General features: G+C 31.4%; 1 protein-coding gene across 4 annotated transcripts in view; it reads right to left on the reverse strand.

Moving 5' to 3' along the window:
* Nucleotides 1-17,320, reverse strand: part of LOC123259806 (semaphorin-2A) — a 735,036-nt gene that overhangs the window by 187,859 nt on the left and 529,857 nt on the right. For 3 of the 4 annotated variants that reach the window (XM_044720522.1, XM_044720523.1, XM_044720524.1), the window contains one exon: nucleotides 9,588-9,712. In XM_044720522.1, coding sequence (XP_044576457.1) covers nucleotides 9,588-9,712 — 125 coding nt within the window. The remainder of the gene's footprint in view (nucleotides 1-9,587; nucleotides 9,713-17,320) is intronic. The other variant, XM_044720525.1, reaches the window with a different exon arrangement.

Genomic DNA, 17,320 nt, shown 5'->3' on the forward strand with positions numbered 1-17,320 from the left:
ACATACAAAAGCTATTTCTTTGAGCTCGGACAGCTCAAAATAACACACAAATTGTATTTTAGAGCTCGAAGAGCTCAGAAACGTCATAAGTGCAATTTCAAGCGTTTAGGTATGGAATTGGCGGGAAGTTGCAGAGATGGCCTTTAGAGTCAACCGTTTTCCAGATTTTTTTTTTGTGGTAACACATCGCGTTACTAGTACCAAAAGGATGTAACTCGAATTATACTCCCTTTTGACTTTGCAAAAAGGGTGTAAAAGTAAAATTTTTTTTTTTCAATAACCTTAGGAATGTTAAAAATGTAAAAATATACTCAAACAATAAAAAATAATTTTTTTTTTTCGATGGACACCGTTTTGGCTTGAAGAAAAATGAATTCCTAAAATCAAAAGGATGTTTGTAGGTGTAGAAAAGTTATCTTGTTTAAGTGAAGTGCATTATTGGATACTTAATTTAAAATTACTAAAAGAAAGACTCTCTTTGTTTATTTAAGAATTTTATTTTTTGATTTGATTCGTAATCTTTTTGAAATGATTCGAACTAAATATCTTGAAACAAAAGTGAAATTTCGAAGACAATATTCAATCAATATATAATGGAGTAGTATTTTCTTCAATGGGTAATAAAATAACAGTAATTCTGAGAAAATTGTTATTTCAAAATTCGTATTAAGATTCTATCTTTTTATTTCGTGACACCTTGTGCAATTTCACTAATTGTAATATCATTATTTTATATCTATATTCTATCAATATAAAATATTACCATCAAATATTTTTAGTCGATGATTGAATGAGTGAATAATTGATTCTGATAGTAACCTGAAGAAATATTTTTAGTGTTGAAATTCTGTGCTTAATTCAGTTTAAGAAATTATCTGTTTTACAATATTTATCAGTTTATTGTATTTCTTCAAGCCAAGAAAATCTTATCACGAGACATTTTTCTGCTATTTTAATATCATGCTATTAAAATAATTTGACTTTGAATATTTTAATAATAATTGATGCAAAAACTATTTTTGACGAATAAATGAGTGATAATAAAACACAAAAATTTTTCAGTTAAGATGTGCAATGACATTTTCACTTGGTGGATTCAAAAAAAATATAAAAGAATATTTTTGAGTTAATGAAGCTGCCAGAGACATTTATTAAGAGTTGCAGTACGCGGTTAACAAGCTTAGGAGCGCATTATTTCTGATGAGGCGTAGGTGCAGCTTGATATACATACCGAGTTACAGTGAAGTGAAGAGGGAAGATACGTATCAGCCGGATGGCCGGTGTAGATATTATTTTTATTATCTAAGTTCCGTGCTCGCTCGGCATTATTTCCTGTTTAACTTACTTTTGAGATATGAGATGTTGTTAGTTTAATAATTCATCGTAAATCCACAATAATCAGTTTAGTTTCTGACTTTAAGCTCTTTGCATTTCCAATTTCGAAAATTTCTAACAGTCTGATTATTTGACTTATTTATACACGGAAAGAAAATTGAAGGAATTTTTACTATTTTACTATAAATAAATGGTACTTGAGCTTTTTAAATTAGAAAAAAATTGTTGCTAATAATTGAAATCTTCAAGAAAATATTTGCACAGTAGTTTTACACGTACAATAATTATTCAATTTGTTTTTAATAAATTAAAATTAACTGGCTATGCAGGTGGTAAACTATAGCTTTTTTTGTGAGTTTCCGTACGAAAAGAGGTGATACTAAAAGATCTTTTTCTTTACATAAAATGGTTCAAATTTAATATTTTTTGCATATAAAAGTAAGATAACCCTTTTTCATTATCAGTCATGTATTAAAAATTGAATTTTGATCTATTAATATTGTTTATTTAAGGACGCAGTAATAGGTGCCAATAAAATCAACATGTTTGTATTACTGCGAATGTTTTCAATAATCCGCAGTAATAGAAGCACCTTATTTGTATGCATTTGTGCTAATTACTGCGGATGTAAAATACATTTATTCTAACTTAAAAAGAAAATATTACCAGTCAAGTTGCCTGTAAATTGCTTTTAGTTAAAAATAAATAATCTTTAAAATAAATTATAAACAGAAAATTGATCAAACAATAAAACAAATAAATCGAAGTTGATGAAAATTATGAAAAATACAAGCGGTAATTATAATAAAGAATTTTGTTATATGAAATTAAGCTGTGAAACTTTAAAACTAAGAAATTTCCATTGAATTAAGTGAATGTAACTTCAAACATATTCAAAAATTTTTCTGATTGATTTAAAAAAATTCAAAATGATTTTTTTCAATCAAGATTTGTTTTTCTCCGAGCAAGTTAATTTTTTAATTACTATAATGACTCTGCTTGTTATGTTATACATCATTGGAGTAGTCATTACTTTTAATTTAGACATGCTGTGTTAAATTATCAAATTATCACGTTTATTGATATGAATTTAAATTATTTCAGGAATACGTTTTTTTAATCAAGTCATTTTATTTAACAAATACCTAATTAGGTATCTTTCAAATGTATTTTATTAATTTCTTATATGATTCCGAAGTTGTTTATCATTGAATTTCAGCTGCAGTCATAGACACGCCGTAATTGGGTCATTCGCAGTAATTGGCACGCAGTAATAGAGAGAAGCTCCTTTTATACCCACAGTAAAACATGCATATGACTTTTTTTTTAAATACTTATTATTTAAAGAAAATGTTAGAGTAGTTTATCGCACTCTTGATTTTTTTTTGAGTCAATAATAAGTCAAACTTTGGTTTAAAAAAAAAAAATTATTGTTATTTTTGAAAAATTTAAAAGGCGAGACCATCTTTTTCTCGCTTTGCTCTGACGGATTTCAACGGAACTATCTCTGTCGCACTCCCAACAGCAGAGCAATTGCAGTTTCGATTGGTTTCACGAAACGAATGAAATTTTTGAAAAAAACGCTTTGTGGTGAAATAGTTTATTAAATTATCTATTATCTGTAAAAACGTTTTTTCAAAATTTCCATTCGTTTCGCTAAGCCGATTGAAACTGCAATCACTGGTCTCGGCTGTTAATGAAAATGCTTCTGAAGTAAAACCTACAGAAAAAACCGCAGTAATACCCACACTTACCCTAGTAACGGTGGACTATACTTCTCATTTTGTAATTTTTACGATCTACTATTGTAAATTTTATTCAACAAACAAGACTAGCGAGAGACTTAAAAAGTCAAATATTATAGAGCAACTTATACAATGTGTTTGTGAACTATACAATTCAATTATTGTAAAAATTCACAGTCGGTTTTTTTAAAAGAAATTTTAGGAAGGGAGGAGATAGGAGGTTGGACTAATCGATACCGGTACAGTAACCGAAAAAAGGAATCGGAACTTTCTTCCTATCCGGGAATCGAACCCAGAACTCTTTGTTGGCAGCCAGAGACTCTCCCTCTACGCTATCCGAGGTAAACTAATATCAATGTTCTTTAACATTTACATAAGCTTTGAGTCTAGCGCTGTGGATGGCCATCACTCACATTAATTGAAAAACATTCCAATTCAACTATTGTAAAATTTGTTATACTTCTATTGGAAAGATACAAAGGCAGCACTGGAAATTTTAATCTCTTACTTTTTACAATAGTAATGTCGTATTTTTCATGAATAAATAGTGAATTTTCTTCTAAAATATTTGAAAATTAATAGTTATGAAAGTATAGTCGAGCTTTACAATATTTGTATCGTAAATTTTCCCAGAAATTTTTTTAAGTGTATGATAACCAATGATATTTTTGAAGTAAATTTGAAAAATAATATTGCTACTTTAGGATCAACTACCAATCATTTGATTGAAAATAATATGTCGAAACAAACTTATAAAATCAACAAATTATTTAAAACTCCTCCAAAAGCTTAACAGAAAATATTGAATATCATCAAAAAACATATAAAATCATGACAAGGTTTAAATTTAGGTCAAGATCTTTCTGACAATACTGAATTAGACGAAAATTGAACGATCAAACGAGCGGCCGCCGAAGGCAGCCACTCGTTTGATCGAAATTATATGAAGTGTCTCGTTCGAAGATGATAGTTTCATGTAGTTCTTTAAAGCTTGAGTGATAATTCTTAATTTCTGCATTCTATTTTATTTTAAACCATTTAAATTATTTTTTTTTTTATTTTTTTAAAAACATACCATATATTATTATTATCTTACACCTATTCTAAAATTTCTTTAGCAAACTGGTCGTTTGTAGCCAATACTGGGCGATTGTAAAACTTAAAGAAGGTCTGAGAGTTTGGAGACCATCCAGCGCAGGACTTTATAACTGATCTGTCGACCCCACGCTTATGAGCAGTTGACACTGCAGCGTGTCTCGTGCTGTACGCCGTAAACTTTTCGACATCAACTCCTGCTTTACCTAGTAAGGCCTTGATCCAGTGGCTAATAGTTTGTGATGAGGCCGCTTTAAAAGGTTTCATAGTCGAGAGAAACAAATTCTTTGTTTCTTTCTGTCTTTGTTCCTTGGTATAGTCCAGGTAGTCTAAGACTGCCGATGCTACACAGAGACCTGGTTTATTCTTAAAAAATGGCAAAACTAGTTCCGGTTTTTATGCCAGACGTTGATGTCTCAATATTATCAATATTTATTAGGGCTAAAGTTTGAAGCCTTTGGCCCGTTGTCAGTGCCAGTAAATTTGCAACTTTTTCTGCCGCATCTTTAATTTTTAAATCCTTCAGAGGATGTTTTTTCTCCATGTAATCAAGTACTAGTGTGACATCCCACGTCGTGTTGTACCTAGGTTTTGTAGGCCTCTGTTTAAAAACCCCTTTCAAGAATCGTGCAATTAAACCATCTTCATTAATATCATAAGCTGATATTAACGCTACTGTAGACCCAGCTGTGTTTAATGTGCTATATTGAGCTTCTTCCTCAAAGACCTCTGACAAAAATCTAATGATATCTGTAGTTTTGGCATTATACATGTTGATGTTGTTGTGGTGTGTAAATATCCACCAGCGCTTCAGAGCAATTGTATTGCTTTAAGGTTGACTCAGTTATAGCACCCACCATGACATCCGCTGCTTTTTCTGGAACTCTTTTATTTATGTATGCCGTCCTGATAACTTTCCTGCCACCAATGAAAGGTGTAACACTAGCGGATGACTCTCCTGTCTGTAAGGAGAAATTAATAACTTAGTATCAGGTTTAAAAACTATTGTTGGCTCGATTAATAGTGATGTGAAGAGTGGATAGCACGGTTGTGTAGGCCACATTGCTACTACTATTGGTCCTACAGCTTGGTCATTTATAATCTTTCTTAATGTACGCGTGATAAGTGCAAAGGGTGGGAAAGCATAAAGTTTTCACTTCTCCATGAAACCGTGAACGCATCAATAGAGCTGGCTTGCGGATCCGAAAATCTCGAAAAAAATTTTTTACACTTCCTATTCAACACTATCGGTTTCAGTGTTCTCTGCAGACGGAATATAGGACGCTTTCAACCATAAACCTCGTTCTTCGCACCATTATTATATTATATTTTTGATGTGAAACATCTATAGCCGCACGTAAAACTGATTTCTGGCGTGGCGACGCATGCCGTGGCGACGCGTCGCCACGCTATATGATGGTATATATATACAGTTTATATGCAGTAGTGTGTATGGTGTGGCGACGCGTCGCCATGCGCAATCGACTGTGCGATTCTCTCCCACTCGATCCGGCGTTAAGCCATCTCTCTCGCTACACTGAGCTCGGATACCTATAGTGTATACTCCGTAGTGTATACAGTGTTGTTTACTACAGTACACATAACCTGTATTTTACTTGAAAACAAATTATTTTTCTGATAATAAAATGTCTGACCGTGATAATTTAGAGAGTGAAAGTGATCAGCCTCCTGCAAAGAAAGCAAAATCACACTATGACACACTATCAAGTCATCAGTAAGTTAATTATATTTTTATAATTAAAGTATGCATTTATCTGTGCATTAAACACGCGTATATTTGGTGTGTTTTGAGCGCCAGTAAATGTAAAATCTACTCTCTTGGTAGATTAAAATTCACATAAATTTCATTGCATATAATGTTTTTAAATTAATTATTAATTTTAATTTCATTCTTATTGAAATTAATGCATTAAAACAATTGCTTAGAGAATAAATTTATTAAAACTGACAGAATTGTATTTCAAAATCAGCTGATGGCGTGCAGCGCATGAATGTTTTTCTTATTTGTTATTAATATGAACAATAAAAAATTAATTAATTTTTCTAATCATAGTGGAATTTATAGTGAAACATTCATTATTGATATTTATAATTTACAATATTTAGTAATATATTGAAATAACTAGCTAAGATTCTTGAGTTTACTAATATATTGAAGCCAATTTAAATTTTTCTGTATATTTTAATAACATATTTTTTATAAATATTTCAGAACCCAACAATCATCACAGGGGTCACAAAATATTATTATTGAAACTGGACATCACCAAGATCAGTTAAACACAAGACATACTATTAATGTTATGTAAGATTTTATTAATCTAATAGTACCAGAATATACTAATTTTTATTTAAGCTCTCAAGGAGGTACATATGACGAGGTGGTCTATGAGTATAGTAAAAGTCATTTTATTTCATTACTTTACGTAGCTTTAATACGAGTAACAAGTCTTATAGGGTTGTTTATATGTAACAGTCAGGGTAATTTAAGATTTTATCATGGAAGAAGAGTATATCCATCAGTTTCAAGTTTACAGTAAGAATTTAAAAGATTATCTCTAAACAAACTTACTACATTGCAAGGACTGATCACTGAATTTATAAACTCCAGAAATAAATTAACCATTTATACTTTAAACCGCCAAAGTCTCAGAAAACATACGATATCCCTCGAACGAATCAACCGATTTTGACCAGTTTGGTAGCGATCGACGTGGTTTTCTATTGTCTAGAGCTGATTAGTTTTTGGAATCGATCGGTGGAGCCGTTTAAAAGTTATCAAAAAAAACCACATTTGAAAAAATTTTTTTTCTTAGTTTTTTTAAGATTTCTCAAAATCTACTGATCTGAATCGGTCCAAATTATACTCAAAATCTAAGTTTGGCCAAACCCTTTCAAATGGCACCAACCGCGATAAAATCGAATCAGCCGTTCAAAAGTTATAAGCGGTTCACATACTTTCACATACACACACACACACACACACACACACACACACACACACACACACACACACACACACACACACACACACACATATTACCAGCCGAAAAGAAGTTGAAACAATTAAGCTAAAAGTCGGTGACCGAGAAATCACATCACAACCTCATATACGATATCTGGGAGTGATGCTTGATGCCCGACTCAACTTCAAGCAGCAAGTGGAACACGTCTGTACGAAAGCGTCAGTAGTGAGAGCTAGTCTCGCACGATTGATGCCGAACGTCGGAGGCCCAAAGCAGAGCAGGAGGCTACTATTGTCATCAGTAGTCACATCGGTGCTCACCTACGGAATATCCATTTGGGCTAACGCACTAGAGGTGCAAGATTCATGGAGAAAAGCTGGACCAATATATCGTATGAGTGCCCTACGAGTTGCAAGCGCCTTTCGCACAGTATCTGAGGAAGCAGTGTGTGTCATTTCCGGAACTCTGCCTCTTAGAGTCCTAGCTAAAGAAAGACGTAACCTCTACCATCGGAAGACGTCAACCACACTAAGTGCTGAAGAACTGAAAATAGAAGAGCGACAGAAAAGCATCGTACGATGGCAATTTCAGTGGGATGCCGCAGTGAAGGGCAGGTGGACGTACCATCTCATATCATGGATTGACGTTTGGCTGAATCGTAATCATGGTGAGGTCAACTACTATCTAACGCAGATGCTATCAGGACATGGCTGCTTTCGAGAATACTTACACCGTTTCAAGCACGATAATTCTCCGGAGTGTCCGTCCTGTCCAGGAGTTAATGAAGATGCGGAGCATGTTTTCTTTGTTTGCCCACGATTTTATTCACAGCGTGATCAACTTGAAAATATCTTACACCAGAGTATCCAACCAGAGACACTAGTAGAAACAATGTTGTCGTCAAAAGCCGCATGGAACGCCGTAAGCACGTTTGCAACAGAGGTCCTTACAGACCTGCGTTCCATCGAAAGAAGAAGAGCAAATGACAGAAACTAGAAGGAAGGAAAAATAACACCTTAGTCATCAGAAGGAATAGCAGTAGCTAGATCCTCCCCTCACGAAGTAATGCCTGACGGCGGTTTCCATGAGGGATTAGAGGAAAGAAGAAAAGCGGTTTAGGGTTTAGTGGGTAGGGGCGCTACCGTCGAGTTTTAGTATGACGCTGCGTCGAGTCGCCACATATCCAGGCCAAACAGCTATGCCTAGAATCCGTAAAAAGGATTCCCCCCCCTAAGGAAAAAAAAAAAAAAAAACACACAAACATACATACATACATACATACATACATACATAGAGACAACCTTGCGGGAGTAGTCAGGGAAGCTTCCTAGGACCTCAAAACGTCGAGATCTGATGAAAACTCGATTTTCGAAAAACGGGGTAAAACCAATAACTTCCCGATTTTTGAAAATTTTCAATTTTTTCAGCGGGAAGTTAAAAATGACTTTACTTAAAATTTTAGCTAAACTACTGATTTACAACTGACAACTGGTTTTGTATTAAAATTAGAGAAATAATTTTCTAGTGCCAAGAAAATATTTTTCCGTTTTAAAACAACTTAAGTCTTTCGAAGAAATTTTTTTGGTTCAAGTAAATCTTTATTTTCGCATATAAAAAGATCGTTTTCAATACGATAGTACTTTCAAATGTGTGAAGAAAGTCTATTACTCTTCGCTACCCTAATTCACCCTCATCTAAGATATCAATCTTAACATAGCATGAAATAAATGTAATTAATCAAATAAAATAAGATGTTATGTATGAAAGTTCTTGATTTAGAACTCAATGAATTTATAACTCCTATCAGAATCTGTGAAGTGGATTACCTTGATATTGTTAAGAGTAAAAAAAACAATTGAATCAAATTTAACGATTGCATAATGTTTGTACGGATGAATTATTTTTAAACAGTTGATAATTATAATACATAGCGCCGGTTAATTGTTGAAACTCGTGATTATTGATTATTTTATTTCATAATTGTTTAATTGAAACTTCAGCAATATTTTCAACTTGAGATTATTTTATAAAATTGTATATACAAGATATTTTATAACTATTCAGACAACGTTCTCATAATATTTAAAAATTACTCTGAACACTTTTGGTACAAATTTGTTAATTAAATAATCATAACAAGATTTCAACTCAGGTTTATTGTTTGCAGTTTAAAATTCAATTACAAAAATGCATCCGGGAATTAAATAGTTCAACATTATTATATGGAAGAAAATAATAATAATGACCTAATGAAACTCATCTCTTTTTGCTAGTGATATTTGTGCAGAATAACAAAAGAAGATAAAAAACGATAACCTTATTTGCTAATTTCAAAGAGGGTAGTATCAAAGAGTGCTCAACACCTTTGTACCAAGTGAGTTTTTTTATATGAGGATAAACGTATACAGGCAAACATGTAACTTACCTTCGTGGAGTTTTTCCAAAGTGCCAGCAGCAAGAGTCCCGACTACGAGAACGTGTAGCACATACAGCCAGGAAATCCAGTTTGTTGCACCCTTTGTAGTATCCATCCTGTTTTCGTACATTAACTGAAAACAAACAAAAAATTTTTAAAAGTTTACTAAATTTTCTATTCAATTTTTCTGTCGAAAAATACAAGTCGTTTCTGGAACAAATATTAAAAGAGACTGGTATTTTTGATTGACTACAAGTTAGAGCACATAGAGACCAGATCTTGGATTTTAAAAATATAATCAATATATGTTTACTGGTCAAATAAATGAATAATATAGAAAAGCATTTCCAGTCTATAAGATTCTGTAAAAATTAAAGAACTTGAAAAAAAGCATTTCAAAAAACACGTACTTTACAAAACGATAATAGAAAAACAGCTTAACTTATAAAAATCTAGAGCTTATTACCTAAAAACTATTCATAAATTATTTTCCAAACATATACCTACAAAATTATCATTCTTAATTTCTCCACTTAAAAAATGAATTTGATTTAAAAAAAAAAATCTTGAACCAAGAAGATTATTTAGAAAAATTAATTTATTTTGAATCAATCATGAAAACTCGAAACAAGTAAAATTTATTTTAGCTTTCTTGAATTCGTTTAAAAATTTGTGCATTAAAAATTTTTAACTTCCCGCTGAAAAAATTGAAAATTTTCAAAAATCAGGAAGTTATTGGTTTTACTCCGTTTTTCGAAAATCGAGTTTTCATCAGATCTCGACGTTTTGAGGTCCTAGGAAGCTTTCCTGACTATTCCCGCGAGGGTGTCCGTGCGGCTGTATGTATGTATGTGTGTGTGTGTGTGTGTATGTAAACCTCTTATAATTTTTGAACGGCTCGGCCGATCAGATCGAAATAGGTGGCGATCCAAAGAGTATCATAGCCATTAAAGTATATGCCTGTGTGTGTGTGTGTGTGTGTGTGTGTGTGTGTGTGTGTGTGTGTGTGTGTGTGTGTGTGTGTAAACCTCTTATAACTTTTGAACGGTTGAACCGATTTCGTCGCGGTTGGTGCCATTCGAAATGGCTTCGTCAAACTTAGATTTCCTGTTAATTTGAACCGATTCGGACCGATAGATTTTGAGAAATTTGGAGAAATCTAAAAAAAATAAAAAAAAAAATTTTTTCTGAAGTGGTTTTTTTGGGATAACTTTTAAACGGCTCAACCGATCGATTCCAAAAACTAATCAGCTCTCAACCTTGGAAAAACACGTTGATCGCCGCCAATCCGGTCGAAATCGGTTGATTCGTTCGAGAAGTATCGTGAACGAAAGAAAACCGAAAAAAGTGTTTTTTTTGGAGTTACTCCGAAATTTCTAGTTTGACCAATCGAAACATTGAAATTCTTCACGAGCCTTAAAAAACTGCGTAGAATGCCGCCAACCGCGTAAAATTCGCTTCATTCATTCTAAAGTTATTGCGGTTTGAAAATTCAAAAAATAGTGTTCTATGAAACTACTATCAGACTTTTGAGCTCAAAGAGCTCAAAAGCATAGAAAAGGTATCTTTTTGAGCTCGGAGAGCTCAAAACAACACACAGATTGTATTTTTGAGCTCGAAGAGCTCAAAAAAGCGGCCAGGTATTGACGGAATTAGCGGGAAGTTGCAGGGATGGCCTTTAGGGTCAACCGTTTTCCTAATTTTTTTTGCTCGATTTCAATTATCAAACTTATCAAAATGATGACCTTGTTCAAAAATTTTTTTTTTTAATTGGATTCATTTTTTCATGTTTCATAATAAATTCATAGGTAAAATATTTCAAGATTAATCAACTACATTGAGGATCAAAATGAGTTAACTACTTGATGCGCTATTGTTTTGCAAGTGGAAACTTTAGATTGTTTCTTGCCATCTATCGGTCATTGTGTAACTATTTATTTGAAACTTATAGAAGGTAAAGAAATTGCGTTATTTTATAACTTTTTCTATTTGAGGAATATTAAAAATCGTGGTTTGGATAATATATCATTTTTTGTACCTTAATGAAATGTAAAAAAGCAAAAAACAATTACAAATGCTCTTAAAAATATCAATACTCGTAAAAAAAATTAGAAAAACGGTTGACCCTGAAGGCCATCCCTGCAACTTCCCGCTAATTCCATACCTAGGCGCTTAAAATTGCACTTATGACTTATCGAGCTTAAAAATACAATTTATGTGTTATTTTGAGCTCTCCGAGCTCTAAGAGATAGGTTTGCTATGCTTCGAGCTCAAAAGTCTTATCAAAATTCGATGAAACACGATTTTTCTAATTTTCAAACTGCGGAAACTTTTTAATATATCAACCGATTCTTACGCGGTAGGCGGCGATCGATGCGGGATTTCAAGGTTAAGAGCTGATTAGTTTTTGAAGTTGATCGGTTTTGCCAATTCGGAGATATTTAAAAAAAATAAAAAAAAAACAACTTTTTTTGTCACTTTTTTTGCAATTTCTCGAAATCTACTGGTCCGAATCGGTTCTAACTTACAGGAAATCTAAGTTTGGCGAAGCCCTTTCGAATGACACCAACCGCGATGAAATCGGTCAAGCCGTTCAAAAGTTACGAGAGGTTTACACACACACACACACACACACACACACACACACACACACACACACACACACACACACACACACACATACACACACACACATACAGACGTACGGACATCATCGTGAAAATAGTCAGGAAAGCTTCCTAGGACCTCGAAACGTTGAGATCCGATGAAAACTCGATTTTCGAAAAACGGGGTAAAACCAATAACTTCCCGATTTTTGAAAATTTTCAATGTTCTTAGCGGGAAGTTGAAAATTCAATATTTCTTTAACTTTTTTTTTAATGTAAGAAAATATAGATTTCAATGTGATTTTGATTAAAAAAAAAAATTGTCTCGATATTCAAGGAAAAATTTTTTAACACATTTCATAACTACGACTTTTTATACATAAATTCAAAAATATGCAGTTGAACTCGAGCTTTAATATTAAAGTAATACCATAATCATCAATGTTATCTTATAGACGTAATAAAAAGATAAATAACAGTTGCGAAGCGTGCCATATCCACTGCAATGAATTTTTATTCAAGTTTGGTCCGACCCCATTTACCCAGAATCTTACTAGGACCCTTCTCATCCTCGAGGAACTTCTCAAACTTTTTTCTGATAGGGAAGACAAGAAAAAATGGTATGTCATCAGTTTGGGCACCCGATACGGAAAAAAGGTAAGAAAAAATGTCTAAAACTTTGAGTTGGCATACAACACGCAACCATGCCAAAAATATGTACGCACCGATTTATGACGATGAAGGATATGTGCATATAAGAAAGTTATCATATCACAAAAGATTAGAATTTTTCATAAAAATGTTTACGAAATTCCTCAATTCCATTCTGCGGTCTGCAGACAAAGCTACGTTTTTATCAATGTTCCAACTATAAACTTTGTTTACACTTATGTTTATTTAAAAGCTGAATGCTTGCGGCAAATAGTATTTTAAAAATTAGACGTCTAAAGTATCTTACTGTGTAGACGCGGAAGAAAAATCTTAAGCGATCGCGAGAAAAGTTAACGAAAGTCTCTCGCTAAAATCATAACTTTTGTATTTTTTTTTACTCTCATTTTATTTTTTATACCACTACAAACTACCAAACGTCTAAGTAATAGAGAGCGATACTGAGCGAGTTGTTTCATAAGTTTTTTTTCTGACCCCTTACATTATATATGTTACTAAATAAAAGTAGTGACCGAGTTTCTTAGAGTCATGATTTAAAACTTTTGAAATCAATGTTAGTTAAAAATTTTTCAGCAAATCTTTAATATATATTTCAAAGTTACTATTTATTGTCGACAAGTTAAGTTGAAAATACACTTTTTCTTTTAACTAATACTTTCATAAATTCACCAATAATATTTTATAGTGTATATATATATATATATATTTTTTAAAAATTTTGCTACCGTCTATCGCTATGAATTTACATACTATGGATTCGGTTTCGTAAATAAAATATACAAATGTTTTTATGCTAAAACGTGACTCGATTTTCATGAATTCAAAATATTGAATTTACGTTTTCGGGTGCATTAACATATCCCCCTACAGCTCTCAAATTCATTATTACATTATGCATATTATAGCATACCATGGAATTGATCCCTTGAGGAATGAACGAATAAATTTACAATTGCTAAAACTAGTTAACCGGTAAACCGATAATGTAATTAATTGAGATAATTGGATACGCAGATACTACATATAAGTATACAATATAATTTTATCAAAAGTAATGCTGGTCAAACGAAACAGTTTGTGTAAAATTAATTAATATTTCGGAAAATATTCAATACTTTGTTTGATATCATGTTACAATTGTCATATTGCTATAGATAACTTTTCAAAAAATCGATCGTTATTGCACACAAAGTTAAGTTGTGATAATTCAAAACTTTATGCATAGACTCACCCACTGGAGAAAGAACCATTCGTTATAAGAAAAGTATTTTTGACTTCAAAAATTCGTAATCTTCAATCACAAGGGTATTGTATCTTCCTAAGATAAAATTAAATTAAAAAAAAAAAACTAATTCTCAAAAAGTAACAATAGTTTAGTTTTGTTTGAAAATTTAATATTCTTTGTTCAAGAAAAAGCTTTTTTATTTAAAATTTTAAAGAAAACTCAATAAAAACAAGAATTAAATATTTCAGTTATACTCATCTTGAAAACCAATTGATAATTATTTCTTGAAGCTAATATTTTTAGTGCATCAAAAACAATTACAATCATATAACAATTCACTCGATTGAAGAGAAAAAATTTTCCACCAAGAGAATTAGTAAGAAGAATTTTTTCATCTTGAACTAAGCAAAAAAATTATTGATTAAAATAAAGGAAGTAAATATGATTTTTTTCAGCCAAGAGAAACTCAAGAAAAAAATTAAATTTTGCACAATGATAAATGATCCTCTTGATTCAAAATATTTTCTCTGCAATCAAATTGATTTTTTTATCAGTATATATAAATATGTGTATTTTACAAAGGATCGTGTTATATGTATTAAAGCTCTTACAGTAGAACGAAGACAATAATTGTAAAATCTATTTGAAATTTCGTACGGTAGCTGGAGATATCACGAATACGCAGTAATACTCACGTAATTGTCGTCTCTAGATTCGATTAAACTCCAAGCCAATTTCTTGAGTCGACAGCACGAGATATTCTTGATTTGAATAATTACCAAGAACAAAGCACCGGTGATTGTTCATGAAAGTTAGGCTCTTATTCGATCGCGATGCCACCCATAGAATAATAATATCACCCGTACTGGGTAGGTACGTCGCTTGATGCATGTATTGAAAATTTTAAATTATACGTTACACATATATATTCAAAAAGATATAGATATAGAACACGCGACCCTGCATGTTAATTAAATTAATTTAATTGATTTTTCATGAAACTAAAACACCGCTGTATAGACTCGATTACTTATTAATTGAAATAATTGAATCATAAAATGATTAATGTAATTAGGTTAATTAAATTCAAAAGACATGATAAATATACTTAGTGTTTGAAATTTATTCAAGCAATAGCTTTGGCTACAAAAGCAATGTCATTACTCAGATACTGATGCTCAAACTCCAATTTACGCAATCTAGAGCTAACTCAAAGGCTGAGTATTCGACCGTTTTACTCTCTCCCTTTAATATCCTCTCTCTCTCTCTCTCTTTAGCTTGGTTGATTTCTGTCTCTATCTATCTCTGTTTCTCTTCTACCTCTATCTCATATCCTACTGTACTGACGTTTACGACAAACGAGTATCTCTTCTGTTGGTCAACTGTATCTAACTCAAGTCTCAGCAATCGACTGATTTAGATACTCACTCACCTGTGTTCAGGAACTAAACATTTCAAGCGGTTTACGGTTTTCTCATGCTTAAGTAAGTTACTTGATACAATGCTGCAATCTGCTTTTACATACTGTTTGATCTGTGCAATGAATTTATTTTGATAAGTATAAACGTGATTGTCAAAGGATCTTTAAATTGCAATAATTCAGATCCTTTATGTGGATTAATTTATAAGATTAATAATATTCATTATTTTTTGAACATTGATACACTGATAGAAAAATTAAATAACAACTATAACTTAGTCTTACGAAATTAAAACTTGAGATATCGAATGAAAAATGATAATCTATAAAAAACAAAATTTAATTTGAGTAATGAAAAAATTATAATCTATACTAATTTTAATCAATCATCAACTCACTACATCATTCGAAATATTAATAATTACTTCTAAAATTCAGAACTAACATAAGACTGTACTATAGTTTTCATTATAAAAATTAAAATTTAGTGTGACTTGGACCTAACAATGATTATGTCACACTAAGTAACAAGTATATAATCTCGTAAAATAGAAGAGACTTTTCACTTTGATAGCTAATAAAAATAAAAAAATTAAATCTCAAATAATAAATTATACTTTTTACTATATTGGAGTCATAATTAATTAAAAAAAAAAAAAAAAAAAGTTGTTTTGTTTCTGGGATTCTGGGATTAAGTTCTTTGTGTCTACTATCAATAAATTCGATCACTTATTTCAAAAGTGTGTAATCTTCAATCAATACATACAAATTCTTCAATAAAGATCAAATGCCTCTACAGAAATAATTTTTTATTCTTTCGAAAAGATCATATTTCAAATTTATGAAATAGTTTTGTCGTTTAAAATGTCAGCGTTTTAAGAGAAAAAATTAAATCTCAAAAAAATTAAAACTTTTATCATAACAATCCCATAAATTATTAATATCTTTTTCTATGACATAGAAAATAGCAGAATTCTCAGTGAAATAATCTATTCTAAAATAAAAAGATCTTTTAAGAAAGAAGTACATTTGTATATTGTTCGAATACAATTGTATTGTTAGAGTAATATTTTTGAATGTAAAATTTTTTGCTCTTTTTCAGAGTCATAATTTATGTATCCTTAAATTAATTGGACATTTAAAAAAAAAACTAAAAATTTGAAAAAAAAAATTTCTTGAATTAAATAATTTTTTTTCATTCAAGTATTCTTTACTAAAATGCATAATTAATACCCATCGTCCAGTTGCTCAAAAAAGTAAAAACTGTTTAATTAATTTCAAAGTTAAATATCACAATTTTTTAAATCTTTTTTCAGCTTTTTATTATAAAAAATGTAATTTATTGACTAATTATTTTATACTTTATGGAAAAATATCAGCGCATGCGTGATGAATAGGCAATGTCGCTCGACAATTACTTAGATAATTGAATTATAATTTTAGCTTTAAAAGCTTCTCTTTAATTGAGAAAACTTATATTTTTAAGGAGCGAATTCAGGGGTAGATTTTAATTAAAAGATTACTTTTTAATCTTTATTAAATTTTAAATAATTGAGAAATTAAATCCGACTAAAAATAATTAAAAAAAGAATGAAAGGAAAAGAAAATAAAAACATGAATTAGGTAATACATAACTTATTAGGAGATTAGCAATGAAGGATCAAGGATGAACATGTCTAGACAATAATTAGTAAATGGGTAAAGCTGAGTAAATTGCCGGTGGCAGGAACGCAATGGTCACTCAAGCGCATTGCGTCAAGCATTAACAGGATATAACTAAGTTAACGAGAGCCTCGGTTAAACTGAATTAGTTACTAAGGCG

This window comes from Cotesia glomerata, linkage group LG2, assembly GCF_020080835.1.
Source record: "Cotesia glomerata isolate CgM1 linkage group LG2, MPM_Cglom_v2.3, whole genome shotgun sequence".
NCBI lineage: Eukaryota > Metazoa > Arthropoda > Insecta > Hymenoptera > Braconidae > Cotesia > Cotesia glomerata.